The 20,678-nt window shown below is 50.8% G+C and overlaps 1 protein-coding gene across 1 annotated transcript in view; it reads left to right on the top strand.

Annotated features, from left to right (window-relative positions):
- The window catches only part of Ppfia3 (PTPRF interacting protein alpha 3), a 28,493-nt gene that overhangs the window by 6,584 nt on the left and 1,231 nt on the right, over positions 1-20,678 (top strand). Inside the window, exons 4-28 of the mRNA XM_028788799.1 lie at positions 177-341; positions 1,084-1,158; positions 1,327-1,401; positions 2,490-2,711; positions 3,809-3,955; positions 4,061-4,195; positions 4,284-4,367; positions 5,145-5,276; positions 5,507-5,569; positions 5,698-5,777; positions 6,959-7,103; positions 8,586-8,773; positions 10,420-10,642; positions 12,237-12,400; positions 12,493-12,620; positions 13,280-13,373; positions 13,583-13,664; positions 14,159-14,359; positions 17,110-17,172; positions 17,330-17,356; positions 18,385-18,560; positions 19,050-19,147; positions 19,581-19,756; positions 19,837-19,905; positions 20,092-20,263. Coding sequence (XP_028644632.1) covers positions 177-341; positions 1,084-1,158; positions 1,327-1,401; positions 2,490-2,711; positions 3,809-3,955; positions 4,061-4,195; positions 4,284-4,367; positions 5,145-5,276; positions 5,507-5,569; positions 5,698-5,777; positions 6,959-7,103; positions 8,586-8,773; positions 10,420-10,642; positions 12,237-12,400; positions 12,493-12,620; positions 13,280-13,373; positions 13,583-13,664; positions 14,159-14,359; positions 17,110-17,172; positions 17,330-17,356; positions 18,385-18,560; positions 19,050-19,147; positions 19,581-19,756; positions 19,837-19,905; positions 20,092-20,263 — 3,184 coding nt within the window. The remainder of the gene's footprint in view (positions 1-176; positions 342-1,083; positions 1,159-1,326; positions 1,402-2,489; positions 2,712-3,808; positions 3,956-4,060; positions 4,196-4,283; positions 4,368-5,144; positions 5,277-5,506; positions 5,570-5,697; positions 5,778-6,958; positions 7,104-8,585; positions 8,774-10,419; positions 10,643-12,236; positions 12,401-12,492; positions 12,621-13,279; positions 13,374-13,582; positions 13,665-14,158; positions 14,360-17,109; positions 17,173-17,329; positions 17,357-18,384; positions 18,561-19,049; positions 19,148-19,580; positions 19,757-19,836; positions 19,906-20,091; positions 20,264-20,678) is intronic.

Raw genomic sequence — 20,678 nt, 5'->3', positions numbered from 1 at the left:
CCCATGCCCTTCTCCCCTCTGCCCCCCCCCTTCCCGCAGCTCTACCTCCGCTGTCTCCCTCTTTTCTCCTCACTTCTGCGTGGTCCTTATCTCCTCTTCCTTATGCACTCCAGACGCTTCATCCCTTTCCTCTTCCCCTTGCTTCTTTCCCCTGACTCGATGCCTTATTCTTCCAGCTTCTTCTAGAACACCTTGAGTGCCTGGTGTCCAGGCACGAGCGTTCCCTGCGAATGACTGTGGTGAAACGCCAAGCCCAGTCCCCCGGAGGGGTCTCCTCTGAGGTGGAGGTGCTCAAGGCTCTAAAATCCCTCTTCGAGCACCACAAGGCCCTGGATGAGAAGGTAGGGGAATCAGAGGATGAAGAAGAGAAAACATGTGGTCGACCTCACTGAACTAACTGGGAAAGAGAAAAGCTGGCTGTGATTGGTTGGAGGTGTTTCACATGGGAGGAAGTGTTACCATGATGGATTGAAACATGACTTGATAAAAAGATATATGAGGGGCTGGAGAGATGGCTCAGTGACTAAGAGCACTGACTGCTCTTCCAGATATCCCAACTTCAATTCCCAGCAACCACATGCTGGCTCACAACCATCTATAATGGGATCCGATGCCCTCTTCTGGTGTGTCTGAAGATAGCTACAGTACTCATATACATAAAATAAATAAATAAATCTTAAAAAATAAAAAAAGGTATTGAACTATTTAATCCCAGCATTCAGGAGGCAGAGGCAAGTAGATCTCTATAAGTTTGAGGTTTGTCTGGTCTACACAGAGGTCCAGGCCATACAAGGCTATGTTGCAAGACCTTGGCTAAAGAAGCAAAAATAGAAATAGGATATTGTATGACGGGGGATAGTCTGCTTGATGCCTGTCTGGAACTTCACACTCGTTACATTGGTTTCAGACCTTCCCTAGGGTGTTCTGGGACAGGATCACCTGACCCAGACTGGGTCTTATCTCTGTATTACATGTGGATGTTGAGTTTGGGATCTTCCTGCCTCAGCCTTCTGAGTAGCTGGAATGACAGGCCTACGGTACCAAGCTCTCCAAGGTCTGATCTTATCTCACACACGTCTGCAGGTCCGGGAAAGGTTGCGGATGGCACTGGAGAGGGTAGCAGTGCTTGAGGAAGAGCTGGAACTGAGCAATCAGGAGGTAGGGGGCGAGGTCAACAGAGGAGGGGAGGGCCAAGTCTTGGTGGAGGACCAAGAAACTGACTGGTTGTGTTCTAAAGGAATGGGCCAATGGGATTGGATCCCAGAAAGAAATCCACAGGTCCCCTAAGGAGGAACTCAGTGTGCTCTGGTGTTCTGACTATTCTAGGCCCTGAACCTTCGAGACCAGATATCTAGAAGGCGGTCAGGACTGGAGGAGCCAGGCAAGGATGGGGATGGACAGGTGAGAGGTCTTAGTCCCCTCCTTGTGACCTCCTCTCAGCACTGACTGACTGAGTGATGGTGCTGAGGATGCTGAGGGCATCTTAGATTCTTTGCAAGTCTTCTAGCACTGAACAACATTCCCAGCCTGTCACTAGGGTATTCTAGGCAGGTGCTTTTTTTCACACTACACCCTTAGCCCTCTTTTTACTTTTTGTGAGTCTGGGTCTCACTCTGCAGCTCATGTTGACTGCCAACTCAAGATCCTTCTGCCTCAGCCTCCCAAGTCATTGAAAATACAAGCCTACGCTGCCCATCTGCCCAGTAACCTCCTGACTTTCTAATGAGTGTTTTACTGTTTTTGTTTGTTTGTTTCTTTTGCTTTGTTTTGTTTTTAAAGACAGGGGTTCCCTGTGTAGCCCTGGCTGTTCTGTAACTTATTCTGTAGACCAGGATGGACTTGAACTCATGGAGTTCCACCTGCCTCTCAAGTGCTGGGATTAAAGGCATATGCCACCACGCCCAGCCCCTTTTTAGTGTTTTTGTTTTGTTTTTGTTTTTATTTTTCAAGACAGGGTTTCTCTGTGTGGCCCTGGCTGTCCTGGAACTCACTCTGTAGACCAGGCTGGCCTCGAACTCAGAAATCCGCCTGCCTCTGCCTCCTGAGTGCTGGGATTAAAGGCGTGCGCCACCATGGCCCGGCCCCTTTTTAGTTTTTATTACATTCATCTGTGCAAAGATAATGTGAAAGATGTTGTTTGTGTGCATGCAGAGGTTGTAGGACAACTTGAGGGAGTAGTTCTCTCCTTTTATAATGTAAGTCATGGAGATTGAACCCAGGTCCCCAGGCTTGGTGGCTGAGCCAGTTCATTGGCCTCCGATGGTCACTTTAATGTTTGTCATGACCCTCACTGACCCAATGCTATCTGATTCCCTATGATCCGTACTGGTCACTGTGACCCTCAGTGACAGACCTCTTTGGACTTTGGTCTACAAGAACCTTACAGTAGGTCTCTGATTCCTCTTCACCATACCCAGCTGCCCTCAGGGTGCAGAGATGGCCAACCCAGCTCTACACTCTGGGTTCTATTTGTTCTTCTCTCTCTCCAGACCCTTGCCAATGGCCTGGGTCCCGTCGGAGAATCCAACCGGCGCACGGCAGAGCTGGAGGAAGCACTGGAGCGGCAACGTGCAGAGGTGTGCCAGCTGCGGGAGCGCCTGGCGGTGCTGTGCCGTCAGATGAGCCAGCTGGAGGAGGAGTTGGGCACTGCTCACCGGGAGCTGGGTAAGGCCGAGGAAGCTAACTCCAAGCTGCAGCGCGATCTCAAGGAGGTGAGACAGAGCCCGTAGAGAGCCGCTCTCTGTCCCCTGACTCCCACCACAGCCTTCTCCTAGCTCTTCAAGAGTAACTGATTTCAAGAATGACAGAATCTGGACTCAGTTCCCAAGATATGTGGAATTCCCTACTCAGTTTTCTTACCTGTACAATGGGACTAATCTGAGTGTTTGTGTGTGGCAGAGTGACCGTTGGCACCTGGTTCCTGTGTTACTATGGTGATAGAACCTAGGACTAGGACTTTACATATCCTAGGCCCATAGTCTGTCTGCTTCTGAGCCATGGCCCTAGTTTCTCACTGGCAGGCACTTTATTTCTGAGTCTCTCTCAACTCCTCACTGCGGGACTCTAGGTACCTACCACTGAGCCACATCCTTTAGCTGCATTATTCTTTATTTTGAGACAGGGTAACTTGCCCTGTTTGGCTGTGGAATCACAGCCTCTTGCCTCAGCCTCCCGGATCCGAGGCCCTCCTGGTCTGGATACTTGAAGAAAGTGAATAAAAAAAAAATGAACGTTTTATTCCTCATTAGCCTGGCAAGTGGTAGGGTCTGTTTGTCTTGTCACAGGCTTCTCACGACAGTTCCAGGAAGGCCTATCTCCCACCTGATTCTGGCATCTTTTCTGGGCTTTTAGGCTTAGGCTAGCCTGGTAGCTCTATGAGAGATGGTGTGACCCTTCCAGAGAGACACCAGCAAGTACTCTGTGATTCTAAGACAGTTTTATGTTGAAGTGTGGTTTGAGTGAAGGCTGTATCCCATAGGTCTTTGGAGTTTTTGTTGTTGTTTGTTTGTTTATTTATCAGGTAGGGTCTCCCCAAGTATCCCAGGTGGGCCTTGAACTTGGCTAGCCTTCAAAGTCCTTTTGTTTTAGCCTCTCACTTGCTGGGATAACAGGAATGTGACATTACCATGGCATGAACCTTCCATCATCTTTATGGGAGGCTCTAAGGCTTTAAAAGTTGTGACACAGAATGGAGCAATTTATTTTATTTTCTATAAACCCGGAAATGCCTTGTCTGGAGTTTTTGGCCTCTGCCGCCACAAGGCTTTCTGGGAGTTGTAGTCCACACATCCCATCACAACCTCTGCAGGCCCTGGCTCAGCGGGAAGATATGGAAGAACGCATCACCACGCTGGAGAAGCGCTACCTGAGCGCCCAGCGTGAAGCCACATCTCTACATGATACCAACGACAAGCTGGAGAATGAGCTGGCCAGCAAAGAGTCCCTGTACAGACAGGTGAGAGCCCACCCAGCAAGAGACCCAGGAGATCCTATGATCATAGATCACAGCCACAGGCTGGGTAACTGAACTCCTCGGCTCTTCTGCTTCTTTCTCTCCCAGAGTGAAGAGAAGAGCCGTCAGCTGGCCGAGTGGCTGGATGACGCCAAGCAGAAGCTACAACAGACCCTGCAGAAGGCCGAGACTTTGCCTGAGATAGAGGCTCAGCTGGCACAGCGTGTGGCTGCCCTGAACAAGGTGATAGCATGGCAAGGGGCGGAGCCAGAGGGGCAGGGGCGGGGAGCGTGGTGGAGTCAAGTCAAGCTCCACGGGTCCTGTTCACTAGGCTGAGGAACGCCATGGGAACTTTGAGGAGAGGCTTCGACAGCTGGAGGCACAGCTGGAGGAGAAGAACCAGGAGCTGCAGCGGGTGAGATGGCCAAGGGAGCCAATGGAATTGTGATGTGGAGGCGAGGCTTACCTGAGGGGCGTGGCCTAGTAGGACTTCTCCGAGGGGTGTAGCTTACGTGACAAGCAGGGTTTATATATGGAGAGGAGTTGTATGAGGGGCAGGGCTTGGAAGTGCACAAGCTTTTTCGCGCGCGTGCGTGTGTGTGCAGTTTAAGTGAGGGGTCAGCCTGGGCGGGGACAAGGCTTAGCTGAGGGGTGAGCTAGATGGGACTCATGAATGGCAGGACTTAGATGAAGGATGGAGCTTCTGGAGTTTACATGAAGGAACTAGGTGGGATGTATTGGGACTTACACGACAGCAGGGCTAAAAAGAGAGAGCCTGAGAATAAGAACAGGGTTTAGATGAAGGGGCTGGGGTTGGTAGATGGGGCTTAGATGAGGCTGCAAACTGGGATTGGATTTAGCTGAGTCCTTGGCTAAGTGGACTGACTATACATGGGAGTCAGGGCACGGAGAGGATATATCTGGGGAGGGGCTAAAACGAGGGGGCGGAGCTTAGATGAGGGCAGGTTTGGGTGAGACACGAAGGGTGGGGCTTACCTGAGGATTAGAGTAGTGGGTGGGACTTAGATGAAGAGAGTTTGGTTTGGTTGGGATGAGGGGTGGGGTAAGGAGGGGCTTAGATAGGGGGCAGGCTAAGTGGAAGTCAAGATGAAGCAAGGCTTAGATTTTGAGCAAGGGGAGTGATCTCGGAAGGACCCGCTTAACAGTCTCTGCCCTGGTTCTCTTTGCTTAGGCCCGGCAGAGGGAGAAGATGAACGATGACCACAATAAACGACTGTCAGAGACGGTGGACAAGCTGCTAAGCGAATCCAACGAACGGTTACAGCTTCACCTCAAAGAACGTATGGGGGCACTGGAGGAGAAGGTGCGCCCCTTCCAACCCCTGCCCTAAGCCTTTGACAACCAGGGGTGCCTCTGTCATCCTAGGGCCCATGCATCTTCCTCAGATCTGTCATTTGAGACCTCTGTACCCACAAACTCTGCTCTGTGACTGACTCTTCACCATTTTGCTTGGCCCTCCCAAGAGCAGCATTTTCCTAGACCACAACCCCTGTAGCCTGTCTTTGCCCTTCCATGTAACCCCTGTCCCCACAGAACTCGCTGAGTGAGGAGATTGCTAACATGAAGAAGCTCCAAGACGAGCTGCTGCTGAATAAGGTGAGACTGGAACTTGATGGGGAGGTATCCAGTGGCCTGCTCCTCGTACAGCAGCGTCGCACCTCGTACAGCAGCGTCGCTCCTCATACAGCAGCGTCGCACCTCATACCTCCGCCTCCTCTCCACAGGAGCAGCTTCTAGCTGAGATGGAACGGATGCAGATGGAAATCGACCAACTGCGAGGGAGGCCGCCCTCCTCCTATTCCAGGTGACAGAAGCGCTCCTGCCCTCTCTGTTTACGTCATCCTCCCTTTCACTTTCTGCTCCTCTTCAACTGCTCACCCCTTATTAGTTTATTTAAGATTTATTTATTGTATGTATGAGTGTTCTATCTACATGTACACCTGCAGGCCAGAAGAGGGCATCAGGTCCCATTACAGATGGTTGTCGGCCTTCATGTGGTTGCTGGGAATTGAACTCAGGACCTCTGGAAGAGCAGCCAGGGCTTTTAACCGCTGAGCCGTGTCTCCAGCCCCCTCATCCCTTACTTTTAATCTTTAAAATCCCAGGGACTCATGCTATCACCAAGCCACATGTCCTAGCCCTTCACTGGGGGATTCTAGGCAGGGATTCTGCCTCTGAGCCACGCCTCCTCCAAGCCACGCCTCCCAGCGCCACACTGAGAAAGTCTAAGCTCTACTCCTGTACATCTCCAGACTCTTCGCTTTTCCTTTTGAGACAGACGCTCACTAAGTTACCCAAGGTGGCTTTGAACCTGTGATCCTTCTGCTAAAGCCTCCCAAGTAGCTGAGACTACAAGGTTACATCGCCAGGTCCAGCTTTATTAATTTTGTTTACTTATATTTAAGAATATTTTAGTCAGGTGGTAGTGGTACATACTTTTAATTCCAGCCCTTGGGAGGGGGAGGAAAGTGAATCTCTGAGTTCAATGCTACCCTGGTGTATGGAGCAAGTTCCAGGACAGCCAAGAGTACACAGAGAAACTATGTCTCAAATTGACATATCCATACAAGTATCTTGATCATATCCACTCCCAACTCTCCCCCAAAACTTCTCATAAAACATCTTGTTCCCAATTGCTTCCTCTTCCTCCTCCTCTTCCTCCTCCTCTTCCTCCTCCTTCTTCTTCATCATCTCCTCCTTTTCTTCCTCTTCCTCTTCCTCCTCCTCCTTCTTGAGACAGGGTTTCTCTGTGTACACTGGCTGTCCTGGAACTTGGTCTGTAGACCAGGCTGATCTTGAACTCAGAGATCTGCCTGCCTCTGCCTCCCTAGTGCTGGGATTAAAGGAGTGAGCCACCACTATCCAGCCACAATTTTCTTTTTTAACTAACCCACTGAGTTCAACTGTTGCTGCCCCCAGTGCAGACAGACCTGTCCCTGTGACTCCTAACATCTATCCTTTCTCTGGCCCTTCTTGTGCTCACAGGTCCCTCCCTGGCAGTGCCCTGGAGCTCCGTTACTCGCAGGCACCAACCTTACCTTCTGGTGCCCCTCTGGATCCTTATGGGGCTGGCAGTGGCCGGGCAGGCAAGAGGGGCCGCTGGTCAGGGGCCAAAGACGAGTCTTCCAAGGTCAGCAGCCACCTCTAGGGCCTAGATAGAGAGGGGCTGTGATGGGGATGGCATCTGGGTCTGTGCAGCTCAGGGAGGATTCTGGGATGAAAAAGCCATGTCTCTCTGTCTCTCGGTCTTCTCTCCTGACTTCCATCACCACCATACACCTGCCTGCGCGTCTGATCTCCTCCTATGATGCACACGGTGAGCATTGAAGATGGAGGAAGAGTGGAGAATTCCAGAGTTAGGCCAGGCAAAGAGAAGCTGGTTGGCTCTGGGGAAGTGGGAAGAAGGGAGGAATGGTGGGTATGGGCGTGGCTTAGGGACAGTTAGGAGCCAGTAAGAACTGGACTGACGCTGTGGAGAAAGCATGGTTAGTAAAACCCCTGGCACTTATATAATAAGACAGATGAAGTGGCATGTGTCTCTGGGCTCAGCTCTGGGGAGGTGCAGACAGGAGGATCTTTAAAGCCTGTGGCCAGCCAGCCTAGATAGTGAGCTCCAGATTCAGCGAGAGACTGTCTCAAAACATAAGGTGGGGCTGGGGCTGTTGGCAAATGCCTGTAATCCAGCACTCAGGCGTCCTAGGCAGGTAGGTCTCTGTGACTTCCAGGCCGTAAAGGTCAATACAGTGAGACCCTGTCTGAGACAAATAACCAACAGAAAAGAAAAAAATAAATAAAGGTGGGACCGGGGAGATGGGTCAGTAGGTCATGGCATTTGCAGTTTAGCTTGATGACCCGAGTTCAATGCCCAGGCCCAACATGGTGGAAGGATAGAGCTGACTCTGAAAGGTGGTCCTCTGAATGCTCTGTGTGCAGCGTGACACATGCACAGGGCCCCACCAGACACAAAAAAGAAGTAATGTTAAAAAGAAAAATGAAGTTCGAAAGAGTGGTGTGAACAGCGAACAGGGCAGAGGGCAGAGCTCCGCCATGTGCATGTGCACACATTGGTGCGGGAACACCTCCATCAGTAGCCCTGGCTGTCCCGGAACTCACTCTGTAGACCAGGCTGGCCTCAAACTCTGAGATCCACCTGCCTCTGCCTCCCAAATGCTGGGATTATAGGCACATGTCACCACTGCCCAGCCAATAAATTTTTATTTAAAAGAAAAGAATGAGGGTTTAAAAACTTATTATGGGGTGTACCTGCCACAAAACACCTGTGGAGGTCAGAGGCTGACTCTGTGGACTCCGTTCTTTCTTTTTACCTTTTTTTTTACCTTTAATGTGACCTGAGGATTGAACTAGGGTCACCAGGCTTGTGCAACGAGAATTTTACCCACTGAGCTGAGTCTTAGGTCCAAGGACGAGTCCTGCTAAGAGAAGCACTGGGGTACAGCTCATGTAAACCTGGGCATAGGTGACACCCTGACTCCACCACCATAATGCAAAGATAAAGGAAGGGTCTAGACTGCCAGAGCATCATGGTATGCAGGTAGGGTCAGGAGTGTGGGCGAAGTCAGATGCCAACCTCAATCCTCACTCACAGGGACAGGACTGGGATCGGCCTGCCCCTGCTGGGTCCATTCCTCCCCCGTTCCCTGGAGAGCTGGACGGCTCAGATGAGGAAGAGGCTGAGGGGATGTTCGGGGCTGAGTTGCTGTCCCCCAGTGGGCAAGCTGACGTGCAGACACTGGCCATCATGCTCCAGGAGCAATTGGAAGCCATCAACAAGGAAATCAAGTGAGTCCCAGCCCAAGTCTGCTGTGCATGCCCCAAGCTGTTCCCACTGAAGTTCCTAAAAGGCATGCCCACCCTCTCTCTAAGCCTGATGACTTCCCAATTGCCCTCAAGATTCTCTCCCAGACCACAAGATGCAGCCACAGACTACTTGATCAGTGTCCCTAAGCCAGCACCTATACCAAAGAGTGTTCCACTATAATACTCCTTGACTCTGCAAGAGAACCTTCAAGAAAACCACAGCTCTATATAACCATGTCCTAGAGCCTCCTGGTACTGCAAAAATCTCAACAGAAGGTCCCAACAGCAACAAAACCCTGCATATCTCACCCACACAGAAATCAAGAGCCTTGGCTTGGGCTGGAAGTGTAGTTTACTTGGTAGAGCATTTACTTAGCATCTGTGGCACCCTGGATTCCATCCTTAGGATGGAAAAGCAAAGAAGATAGGGAAAGAAAGAGAAATAAAGGAAGGAAGAAAAAAAGCTAGGAAACAAAGTGAAAGAAGACATGATGAAGAACAGGAAGACAGAAAGGAAAGAAGGAAGGGAGGGAGAGAGGGAAGAAGGAAGGGGTTTCAGAGATGGCTCAGCGATAAGTCATCGCCATGCACACTTGGGGACTGGAGTTCAGATCCTCCGGAACCCATATGAACATCAGGTGTGCTAGATGGCTCACCTGAAATGACAGCCTCTGAAGACAGAGTGGACTCCTGGAGGAAGCTGGCTGCCAGGGCAAGCCATGTCGGCAAGCTCTGTGCCTGGCTGAGAAACACCAGCTCAGTAAAAAGGGTAGAGAGTAGCTGAAGACAGTTCTGTCAACCTAAGGCCTCTACGTGCATTCACATCCACACACTGGCCACACACACACAAAAACACATATAGCGCAGGCACACATGCACACATGCAAAAACATGTGTAACACAGGCATAACCGCACACATGCACGCACGCGTGTGCGTGCACACACACAGAGAAAGGGAGGAATGAAAGAAGACTTAACTGCACATGCCAAGAATCTTTAGCTAACAGCACAGTTTTCCCGGCAGCTTCACCTGTTCTCCAGAAACTGCCGGCTTTGGCGTTCTGTTCCCATGAATCCTTTCTGGGCCCCTGGAAACAAGATGAACACAATCACATTCTAACTCACATTCTAACTCAGACTTTATCTATTCACCCTGAATGAACTCATGACCTTTTAAACCACTTTGATTGGCCTTGATTTCACCATGATCTTAGCATTTCACTCTTTTGGCTCTCGGAACGATGTCTGTCCCTGTGGTAATTTTATAGTCTTTAGAATTATAATTTGTTGTTTTGGGGTTGAACCCAGGTGCCTGTATGCCAAGTGGGGCCTCTCCTGCTCCAGTCCCCCACCAGGGGATCTTAGGCAGGTATTCTACCACTGAGTTAAACCACTAGGGCTTACTGTAACCATTTGGTTAACATCTTCTAACTGATACAAATCACAACTACCCAGCCCAAGGCCTTTAGAGATTTCTTGAGACTATCAGGATTTCTTGAACCGCTGAAGCTATGGGTATGTGGTCTCCCCAAACATCCTTGAATCCACTCAGTATCTGAGCCACACCCTCCTTCCTTCCCCAGCCTCTCTGAGTCCACCCTCCCTAGTCTTCTTTCTCCTCTTCCAGGCTAATTCAAGAAGAGAAAGAGACAACAGAGCAGCGTGCAGAAGAGCTGGAGAGCCGGGTGTCCAGCTCTGGCCTTGACTCGCTGGGCCGGTACCGCAGCAGCTGTTCACTGCCGCCCTCCCTCACCACCTCCACCCTCGCCAGCCCCTCACCTCCCAGCTCTGGCCATTCCACTCCTCGTCTGGCACCCCCCAGTCCTGCCCGGGAGGGTACCGACAAGACCGTGAGTACTCTGACACCCCAGCCCAGTGTAGGTGGGAGAGGTCAGACACAGAACTTCCCACAGATAGCTACCAGGGCCATGACACAATGGACTTCAGAGTGTCCTCAGCTTTTCTCGAAAGTTTGAAAGGTCAATTAGGCTGGGTTTTGTGTGATTCATGAGCAAGCTATAGCACCCCTGGTAGAGGTCAGGGACAGTTTCCAGCAGTTGGTTTTCTCCTAACATGCGTATCCTGGTGGCTGAGCTCAGGTTATCTAACTTGGTACAAGTCCTTTACCCACTGAGCCATCTTGTTCTCATGTGTTATGTTTCTTTAATTTAAAAAAAAAAAAAAGACAGAGTTTTGGTGTGTTCTCTAGGCTGCTATGAAACTCACGAGGCCAGGCTATCTCTTTTCCTCCCATAGCTTCCCAAGCGTCTAACCTGGTCTACAGGCATGTACCACACCCAGCTCCATGGACTCACAATATTTCTGGGGGTGGCTCAGCTGGTAAAGGCACTTGCCACCAAGCTTGACCACCCAAGTTCTATTCCAGGGATCCACGTGGTAGAAGGAAAGAACTTATTTCTGATCATTGTTCTCTGATCTACCATAATGGTGTAGGTTACACACACACACACACACACACACACAAATAAAATGTAATTTTTAAAAGTTTTTTAGATTTATTTATTTATTTATTTTTAATTTATCTGAGTACACTGTAGCTGTCTTCAGACACACCAGAAGAGGGCATCAGATCTCATTATAGGTAGTTGTAAGCCACCATGTGGTTGCTGGGAATTGAACTCAGGACCTCTGGAAGAGTAGACAGTGCTCTTAACCACTGAGCCATCTCTCCAGCCCAATAAAATGTAATTAAGTTAATATTTTTGTAGATTTCCTTCTTTCTCTTTTTCTTTCTCTCTTCCTTTCTCTCTTTCTTTCTCTCTTTCTTCCTTCCTTTCTTTCTTTTTTTTTTTTTTATTTTTGAGACAAGCTCTCATTCTGTAGCCCTGACTGCCCTGGAACTCACTGTGGAAATCAGGCTAGCCTTGAACTCATAGAGATATACCTGTCTCTGCCTACTGAGTGCGGGATGTTGCCATAATGCCTGACACAATTAAACTATTTTTAAATGAACATACACTTGAGATCTTCATCTTTAAAGGACCTTGGAGAACTTGGGTATGGTAACTCAACACCTGTCATCCCACTGCTTGTGTGGCTGAGGCAGGAGGATTGCTGTGAGTTTGAGGCCAACTTGGACTACATAGTGAAACCCTATTTCAAAAGGAGGAGGAGGGAGAGGAAGAGAATTCACCTTGGAAGAAGTGAAAATCACATGCAATTGGGTGTCTTGTTTTATTCTGTAAATCTTGCTTCCTGGTTCTGAGTACCTGAGTCCCTTTAGCTTTCGTTGAGGTAAACCTACTCCACATCTGTCATCTGTTGCAAAGCTACTTCCTGTATAGGATTTTACCCCATTTGATCTAGGCTACCTACCTTCAATTAGTGTACAAGCAAGAGACAGCTCAGACACCCTCTCATACCCCACAACTAACACCCCCATCATGATCTTCAAGCTAATCCTGCGTCTGTCTCTGTGCACAGAACCACGTCCCCAAGGAGGACGCTGGTGTTCCACGAGGGGAGGGCCCAGCCATTCCAGGAGACACCCCACCACCCACTCCCCGTTCTGCCCGTCTTGAGAGGATGACCCAGGCTTTGGCACTGCAAGCAGGGTCACTGGAAGATGGAGCACCTCCCCGGGGAAGGTCAGCAGGGATGAGGATTGAGACGGGGGAAGGGACAAAGACTTGAGTGGTGGAGGACAGTACCCATTCCAGGCTCTGCCCTGTGTCTCTAGTGAAGGCACCCCAGATTCCCTCCACAAAGCCCCCAAGAGGAAGAGCATCAAGTCATCCATAGGTCGGCTCTTTGGCAAGAAAGAGAAGGGCCGGATGGGACCCCCAGGCCGGGAAAGTGTTTCTCTGGGTAAGTACTATAATGCCAGCCCTCTCTTTTCTCCCCCTCTTCTCGCCCCCTCTCCCCCTCTCCTCCCTCCATGCCTTCCTTGCTTCCTGCCTTTCTCCCTCTCCCCCTACCTTCTCATTTGCTAGAAATTGATTTCTGTTTTCATTAGGTAATACTTTTCTTTCTTTCTTGTGGGCCTGGGACCTGAACCTAGGGCCTCATGCATGCTTAGGAAGTATTCTACCATTAAGCTATGTTCCCAGCCCCTGCTTTTTTAAAATTAAAAGTATGTATTATGATTCTCTGTGTGTTCTCAGTGCATGTATATGGAGGTCAGAGGACAACATCACTAAGTCAGTTTTCTCCTTCCACTTTGTTTACATAGCTCTGGCTGTCCTGGGATTCTCTTTGTAGACCAGGCTAGCCTCGAGCCCACAGAGATCCTCCTCCCTTTGACTCCCAAGAGCTGGTATCAGAGGTGTGCAGCAGCACCCAGGCCCTGTTTTTTTGGTCTTGCTGTATAAATCTGGCTGGCCTGGAATTTGCTTTGTAGCATAGAATGGCTTTAAGCTGGCGATGTTCTTGCTGCCTCTGCCTCTCCAGTGCTTGGGAATGTCAGGTGTGAGTCACCGCATTCCCGACCTAAGACTTCACTAACTCTGATGCTTTTCTGCCACCAGCCGGGACACCTTCTGATGAAACACTGGCCACCGACCCTCTGGGACTAGCCAAGCTGACTGGTCCAGGAGATAAGGACAGGAGAAACAAGAGGAAGTGAGTGTCTGCAGGGTTTGGGTGAGACTGTCAGCGGCTGGCTGTGACCCAGGGAATCTGGGAACATCACTTTCTATTGCTTTGCTGTCTGGGTTGGGAAGGTGGGCTCACAGACCATCATGCCTTACTGCACTCCTCAGAGATGCTCTGACGGTGTGCACCTGTGTGAGAGGTCCAGGCGCCCAGCCCCTGTCTACCTTCTCCACTAGGCACGAGCTTCTGGAAGAGGCCTGTCGCCAGGGCCTGCCTTTTGCTGCCTGGGATGGCCCCACCGTGGTCTCCTGGCTGGAGGTATTTCAACATTGAAATGACTTGACTGGAGAGCTATTAATCCAACCCCTACTTAAGTTTTTGTTTTGTAATGAATTCAGGGTCTCACTCTGTAGCCCAGGCTAGCCTCAAACTCATGGCAATCCTTTTTCTTACCTCAGCCTCTTGAATGCTGGGATTACAAACCTGAGCCACGTGCCAGGCTTTTATCCTCAGCTCTCTGACAGCTGGTTGGCTTTCCCTAACACAAGTCTAGAAGTGGGGAGGTCAGGACGCAGGCTCTGAGGGAGGCCACTTCCTCTTCCTCCCACCCCTACCCACTCCATCTGTCTCTTCTGGTCTCTCCCTGCCTCTGCTGACTTGTGTCTGTCTTTCCACCTGTCCTGTTCATGCTCATCCTTCATCTTCTCCCACGTGCCTCTGTCTTGCCGCATCTGTTTCTTTGCCTGAGAACTTTCTCCATCTGTCTCTCTCTCCGCGGACTCCTTCACATTCTTGCCTTCCCATGACCTCAGCTCTGGGTGGGCATGCCTGCGTGGTACGTGGCCGCTTGCCGGGCCAATGTCAAGAGCGGCGCCATCATGGCCAACCTGTCTGACACGGAGATCCAGCGGGAAATCGGCATCAGCAATCCACTGCACAGGCTCAAGCTGCGTCTTGCCATTCAGGAGATGGTGTCACTCACATCGCCTTCGGCTCCTGCCTCCTCACGCACTGTGAGTGCCTGCCAATCCACACCCCGCTGCCCAGCCCCGCCCCTCACTGGCTGAGAGCCTATCCTTGGCCCACTGGCTCCATTCTCCATGCGCCCTGCCTCCGTGTGTCACGGGTGGGTTACTTGAGCTCCTTCTTCAGGAGACATCTCTTGTAGAGACTCTTTGGCTTGTCTCCCCTGCCCCCTAGACTTCCTTCCTGGAGATTTCACCATTTCTAAGAGACTGTCCAAATCCCCCAGTTTCTTTTTTTCATTTCTTTTGTGACAGGATTTCACTTATGTGGGGCTAGCTGGCCTGGAATTCACTATGTGAACCAGGCTGGGCTTGAACTCACAGAGATCCATCTTCCTCTGCCTCCCGAGTCAGTCCCACCATGCCTAGATCCAGTTTTTTCTTAAGAAGTCTCAAATACGCAGACTAGTATTGGTACCTGTGTCAGAGGCAATGGGATGGCAAGTTGAAAGTAGCCTGGGCTACGGGGCTATTTGGTGAAACCTTGCCTCATACTAAAAAAGAAAAAAGAAAAAGAAAAAAAGAAAAAAAAAAAAGAGGGACCATGCAAGATGACAGCCCAGTGGGTGAAGGTGCTGGCCGCCGAGCCTGCCACCTGAGGCCAATCCCTGGAACCCGCATGGGGGAAGAAGAAAATCAACTCCTCTAAGTGTGTCCTCTGACTGTCATCAAGTGTCATGTCACACACACATAAAATAAGCAAAGGTTAATTTAAACATATGTACTGTGAAGAGTGCTCAGTACTATAGCCTGGCTTAGTGAGCTTGGGTTGGAGATTCAATTTTTTAAAAAAATTATTTATTTAATGTATATGAGTACATTGTAGCTGTCTTCAGACACACCAGAAGAGGACATCGGATCTCATTACAGATGATTGTGAGCTACCATGTGGTGGCTGGGAATTGAACTCAGGACCTCTGGAAGAGCAGCAGTCAGTGCTCTTAACCGCTGGGCCATCTTTCTAGTCCGGGAGGTTCAATTTTGACTTGGTTACTGAAAAGACAGAGAAGGGAATCCCACATGGCTATGTCTGATCTTGCTGTAAATCCTCTGCCCCGCGCCTGTCTGCCTCTCTGGTTCTTCTGTTTTGCTTCTGTTTTGGTTTTCTCTCTGTTCTGGAACTTACTCTACAAACCAGACTGGCCTTGAACTCACAGAGATTCACCTGCCTCTGCCTCCCAGGTGCTGAGAAAGGTGTGCACCACCACTGCCCTCTTCTCTTGGGTTCTTGAGTGTAATTTAAGGACAAGACAAAAGATCATCCCTCCAAATGCCATCGGCAGATGTCTTTTCCTTCTTTGGGGCTCCACAGCCGGAGCTCACACAGCGTTGTTAGTGTTCCTTTCATCAGCTAGTCTACCCAGATGCAGTTTTCCCAAAGTGTTATTGAAATGAGGTCTTACTTTGAGGCTCACCCAGGCTGGACTGGAACCTATTGTGAGCTCTTGTCATAGACCTCGAGAATGTGGGTCACAATGTCATAGTCATTGTGTGTGTGTGTCCTAGGGATTCACCGTAAGCCTTGTGAATGCATGCCCCTAGCTCCTGGAGAATTCCAGACAATGCAGGTACCCAGGGAATCCACAGTCTCTTTACTGTGTGACAATCTCTCCCTAAGTAGCTGTGACTTGTCCTGTTCTTGCAGCCCTGCCTCTGCCCCCCTAGTGCTGGGATTAACTCCTGTGCCACCATGCTAGGCTCCCAGGGTTACCTATGTTCACTGTGTGCTCTGGCCCGGTTCCCAGCTCTCACCGGGAGCCAGGTGGTCTGAGTCTACACAGGCACTTGTGATTCATAGGACAGATGTCTGCAGGGGTGGCCCAGCATGGGCGGCAGGGGTGGCAAACCTCTTCCTGCTGGCACACTCTCCTCCTTGGGCCCTGTCTGCCCTCACCTTCTCAGTCCTCACTCTGCTTGACACCAGAGAGGTGACATCAAAGGCTCAGCCCCCTCCAAGAAACCCAAACTCTTCTGTAGATTTGTTGTGTGTCTGAATGAATGGGAGGATGCCTGCTGCCCCGGAGGTCAGAAGAGGCCATCAGATCCTCTGGCAGTGGAGTTGCAGATGGCCATGGACTGTCATGTGTGTGCTGAGAACCAAGCCTGAGTCCTCTACAAGAGCAACACATGGTTTTGTTTTTTCCCTGAGACAGGTTTCTCTGTGGAACTGAGAAGGCCTGTAGATCAGGCTGGCCCACCTGCCTCTGTCTCCCACGCGCTGGGATTGAGGGCATGTGCCTCCCAGTGTAACACATGTTCTTAACCATTGACTCATCTCTCCAGCCCTGAGAGTTTTGATTATTTATGAAATTTCAAATTAAGTAAATATGAAAATTATATTTATAAATTTGTATATATTTATAAATAAATTGCGTGCGTGCGTGCGTGCGTGCGTGTGTGTGCGTGCGTGTGTGTGTGTGCGTGTGTGTGTGTGTGTGTGTGGTGTGGCCACCACAGAGCATGCATGAAGGCTAGCAGTCTCCTTCCACCATGTGGGACAGAAGTCAGGTCGTCAGGCTTGGTGACAAGCACCTTTACCTGCTGAGCCATCTTGTTGGACCATTTCAACTCTTATGCGTCAGCATGGACGATGCCTACGACAGAGCCATTTCTTTCCTCTGTCAGCTCGTCTCTGAAACCCCAGACAGAGTAACCATAAGCAGATGAGTTGGGGGCGGTGATTAGGAGACCGTTTGTATTCGGTCATTCCCTATTCCTTAACGCCTTGCACCCTTCAGCCTACAGGAAACGTATGGATGACACACGAGGAGATGGAGTCTCTGACGGCAGCTACAAAACCCGTGAGTGCCTCCTGCTGGTGGTCCTGGGGGTGGCATTATTCCTATTGGGTGTGGGGGCCGGGGAGAGTCTGTCCGTGCATCGTCTGTCCCTTCCGTTCTCCTCTGCCTGTCCCCTTAACCCACCCCTTCTCTCCCCCTCTTCCCACTAACGGGTCAGGAGACCAAGGAGATCAGCTGGGAGCAGGTAGGGGTGCAGGGCGGGCTGGACGCATGAGCAGGTTGTGCACGCTGCATGGTCTTTCTGTTTCTCTGCGCCCCACCCCTCGTCTGAACATTCTAAGTCCCTGCCCCGGAGGGGAAGGCTGCAGTGTGGAGCTCGGCTCTTCATAGTTCTTGTGTTCATAGTGGCTTGGTGGGGGACAAAGTGGAAGCCCTTAGTGTCCACCTCTAGCCTGGTGCACGGGCTACTCCATGGTTGTGGGTTGCTCGGAAGCAGGGGACTGTGGGATTGCTGGAACTGGAAGGAACTGCCGGGTGATGTGAGGGTTTGCATTGAGGGGATGGGGAAGAGGTCTGCCTGCACCGTTCAGGGGCTCGGCACAAGTGCTAGCTGTGCTAGTTATGGTGGCCTCGAGGTGGGCCAGGCCAGTGAGAGGTGGGGAAGACACAGTACACCGTGGCCTGGAGAAGAGAGACACAGGGTGCCCCACTTGAGCTTGCCAGGGCAGAGGCACCCGGCTGAGCTCTGGTCTGTTTCCTTGCCCTAAAGCTACGAAAGACTTTGGGCTTGTCTCATAGCCTTATCCTAAGCTGGACTGCTGGAACTAGCATTTTCTGTAATTAGCATTACAGCAGTGGTGACTGTGGGTGACAGGAGAGCCATGTTGAAGGCCTGACTTTTAGAGTGTAGTCATGTTTGGGCTGAGTGGGTGCAGACCTGCAGGGCTGGGGGTCAGTTGGTGGAACCCTTGCCTAAATAGAGTCTTAAGTTCCAGCACCAACCTGGAGTATGGGGTACACATCTGTAACCCAGCACTCGAAAGGGTGGAGGTAGGGGGATCTAGAGTTGAAGGTCATCCTGAGTGTCACCAAAAGTTTGAAGCTAGTCTGGACTACATAAGACCCTCAGCTGGTCCAGTGTTCCCAGTGGTGGGTCCAGATTATTCTGTAGTGGTGATAGAACTTGGGACGAGGGGCTGAACTTTATCCTTTCCCTATACATATGGGAAGGGACAGGGCCTGACCCCCTCCCTCACCTGCCCATGGCCCCAGATCCTGGCATATGGCGACATGAACCACGAGTGGGTGGGGAACGACTGGCTGCCCAGCCTTGGGCTGCCCCAGTACCGAAGCTACTTCATGGAGTCGCTAGTTGATGCTCGGATGTTGGACCATCTGAACAAGAAGGAACTGCGAGGACAACTCAAGATGGTGGACAGCTTCCACAGGTGGGGATTGCCTGGCCAATGGGAACAGCCCAAAGGGAAGAAGTCACACCCCTAGAGAGGCTTTGGCCAATGGGAAGTTCCATTAAATTTTCGCTCCGTACGCCTTGAACCAAAGATGGTGGTTCATAGAAAAATTGATATCTGATGTGGTCCTGGTGACCTGCTACTGGAGGGATGGAGGACTACAAGTTTGAGGTTAGCCTGGACTACAGAGTGGGTTCAAGCCCAGGATAGGGTAAAAGATCTTGGAGAGAGAGAGGGAGACAGAGAAACACAAGCAAGAGAACACAAGTAAACAGTATGGAACTGGGGATTTGTGCTTTTATCTAGTATGGGTAACACACACACACACACACAAACACACAAACACACACACAGGAGGAAGGGAGGGGAGAGAGAGAGAGAGAGAGAGAGAGAGAGAATTCTGTAAGAGCAACAACAGTGGCCACAGTAAGGCTCCTGGGTGACTCAGTTTCTCCCACTGCTCAGGGTTAGTCTGCACTACGGTATTATGTGCCTGAAACGGCTCAACTATGACCGGAAGGACCTGGAGCGGAGGAGGGAAGAAAGTCAGACTCAAATCAGAGGTGAGGTCCTGTGGGGGCCATGTGGAAGGTGGGGAGCCAGAGAAACCAAGAGCTACTGGAAACAGGGTGGAACCACCATGGGGGCGTGGCCAGAGAATAAAATGAGTGTGGAGTTATGTGCCAGACTGGTTGGGCATGGCCACTGGGGCGCGCTATCACACAAGGGGTGGAACCGGAAATAGGGTTTGGCTAAGAGAGACTATGAACCTGTTCTCTAGGGGGCGCTGTTCCCAGAAACAATGAGTAGAGCCTGTGTGGGGCGTGGCTCGGGCGGGAAATGGGAGTAACAAGCCTAGCTGGCCAGTTTCATAAATGAGGTGGGATGGAACCAGCGTAGAGACTTAGCTAGGAAAGGAAATGAGAGTGGAGTTAGGCTAGTTTGGCAGGGCTGTCCACTGGGAGGTGCACAGTTAAGAGTCCCTTTCTTCCCCAGATGTGATGGTGTGGTCCAACGAACGGGTCATGGGTTGGGTGTCTGGCCTTGGCCTCAAGGAGTTTGCTACGAATCTCACCGAGAGTGGGGTGCACGGAGCACTGCTGGCTCTAGATGAAACCTTCGACTACTCCGACCTGGCCTTGCTTCTACAGATACCTACACAGAATGCACAAGTGAGCCTTGGCTGGTCAGCAGACATGCTGGGCACCCCCACCTGTATGCTCCAAATAACCTTTCCCCTTTCCTTTTCCAGGCTCGGCAACTGCTGGAGAAAGAATTCAGTAACCTCATCTCCTTAGGCACAGACAGACGGCTGGATGAGGTGGGCGTGGTAATGAGGTCTAGTTTCCCAGTTGCACTTACAAATCAGCAGTGAAGGGGTGGGGCTTGGTGTTGCCAACCAATTGTGGTTTGATGCTGAGTTTAGTGAGGGTCACGATTAATGCAGAGGGGTAGAGTCGGAACTTGTGCCCGCCTCCCTCACCTCGGGTTCCTGTCACACAACTAGGACAGTGCCAAGTCCTTCAGCCGCTCCCCATCCTGGAGGAAGATGTTCCGTGAGAAGGACCTCCGGGGTGTAACCCCCGATTCAGCCGAGATGTTACCCCCCAACTTTCGCTCAGCTGCAGCAGGAGCCCTAGGCTCACCGGGGCTCCCTCTCCGCAAACTGCAGCCTGAAGGTAGGGAACTCTTAAAAGTGACACTCAAAAGTGAATCCTGCCGGGCGGTGGTGGCGCACGTCTTTAATCCCGGCACTTGGGAGGCAGAGGCAGGTGGATTTCTGAGTTCGAGGCCAGCCTGGTCTACAGAGTGAGTTCCAGGACAGCCAGGACTACACAGAGAAACCCTGTCTCGAAAAACCAAAAAAAAAAAAAAAAAAAAAAAAGTGAATCCTATTCATTTATTAGGACAACCTTCCATCTGGTCTAGCCTACCTACCTGGGCTACAGAAGAGGTCAAAATAGTCAGGGCTGCTTAGTGAGATTGTTTCAAAAAGTAAAAAGAGGGCTGGACATGTAGCTCACAGGTGAAAGAGCAGCGTAGATCCCACATTGAGGAGCTGTGGGGGTGTGGCTCGGTGGAGGGCTTTTGACC

This window comes from Grammomys surdaster, unplaced genomic scaffold (genome assembly GCF_004785775.1).
Source record: "Grammomys surdaster isolate TR1022 unplaced genomic scaffold, NIH_TR_1.0 125769, whole genome shotgun sequence".
NCBI classification, from domain to species: domain Eukaryota; kingdom Metazoa; phylum Chordata; class Mammalia; order Rodentia; family Muridae; genus Grammomys; species Grammomys surdaster.
The sequence above is the reverse complement of the archived record's forward strand: the minus strand, read 5'-3'. Positions and strand labels throughout refer to the sequence as shown.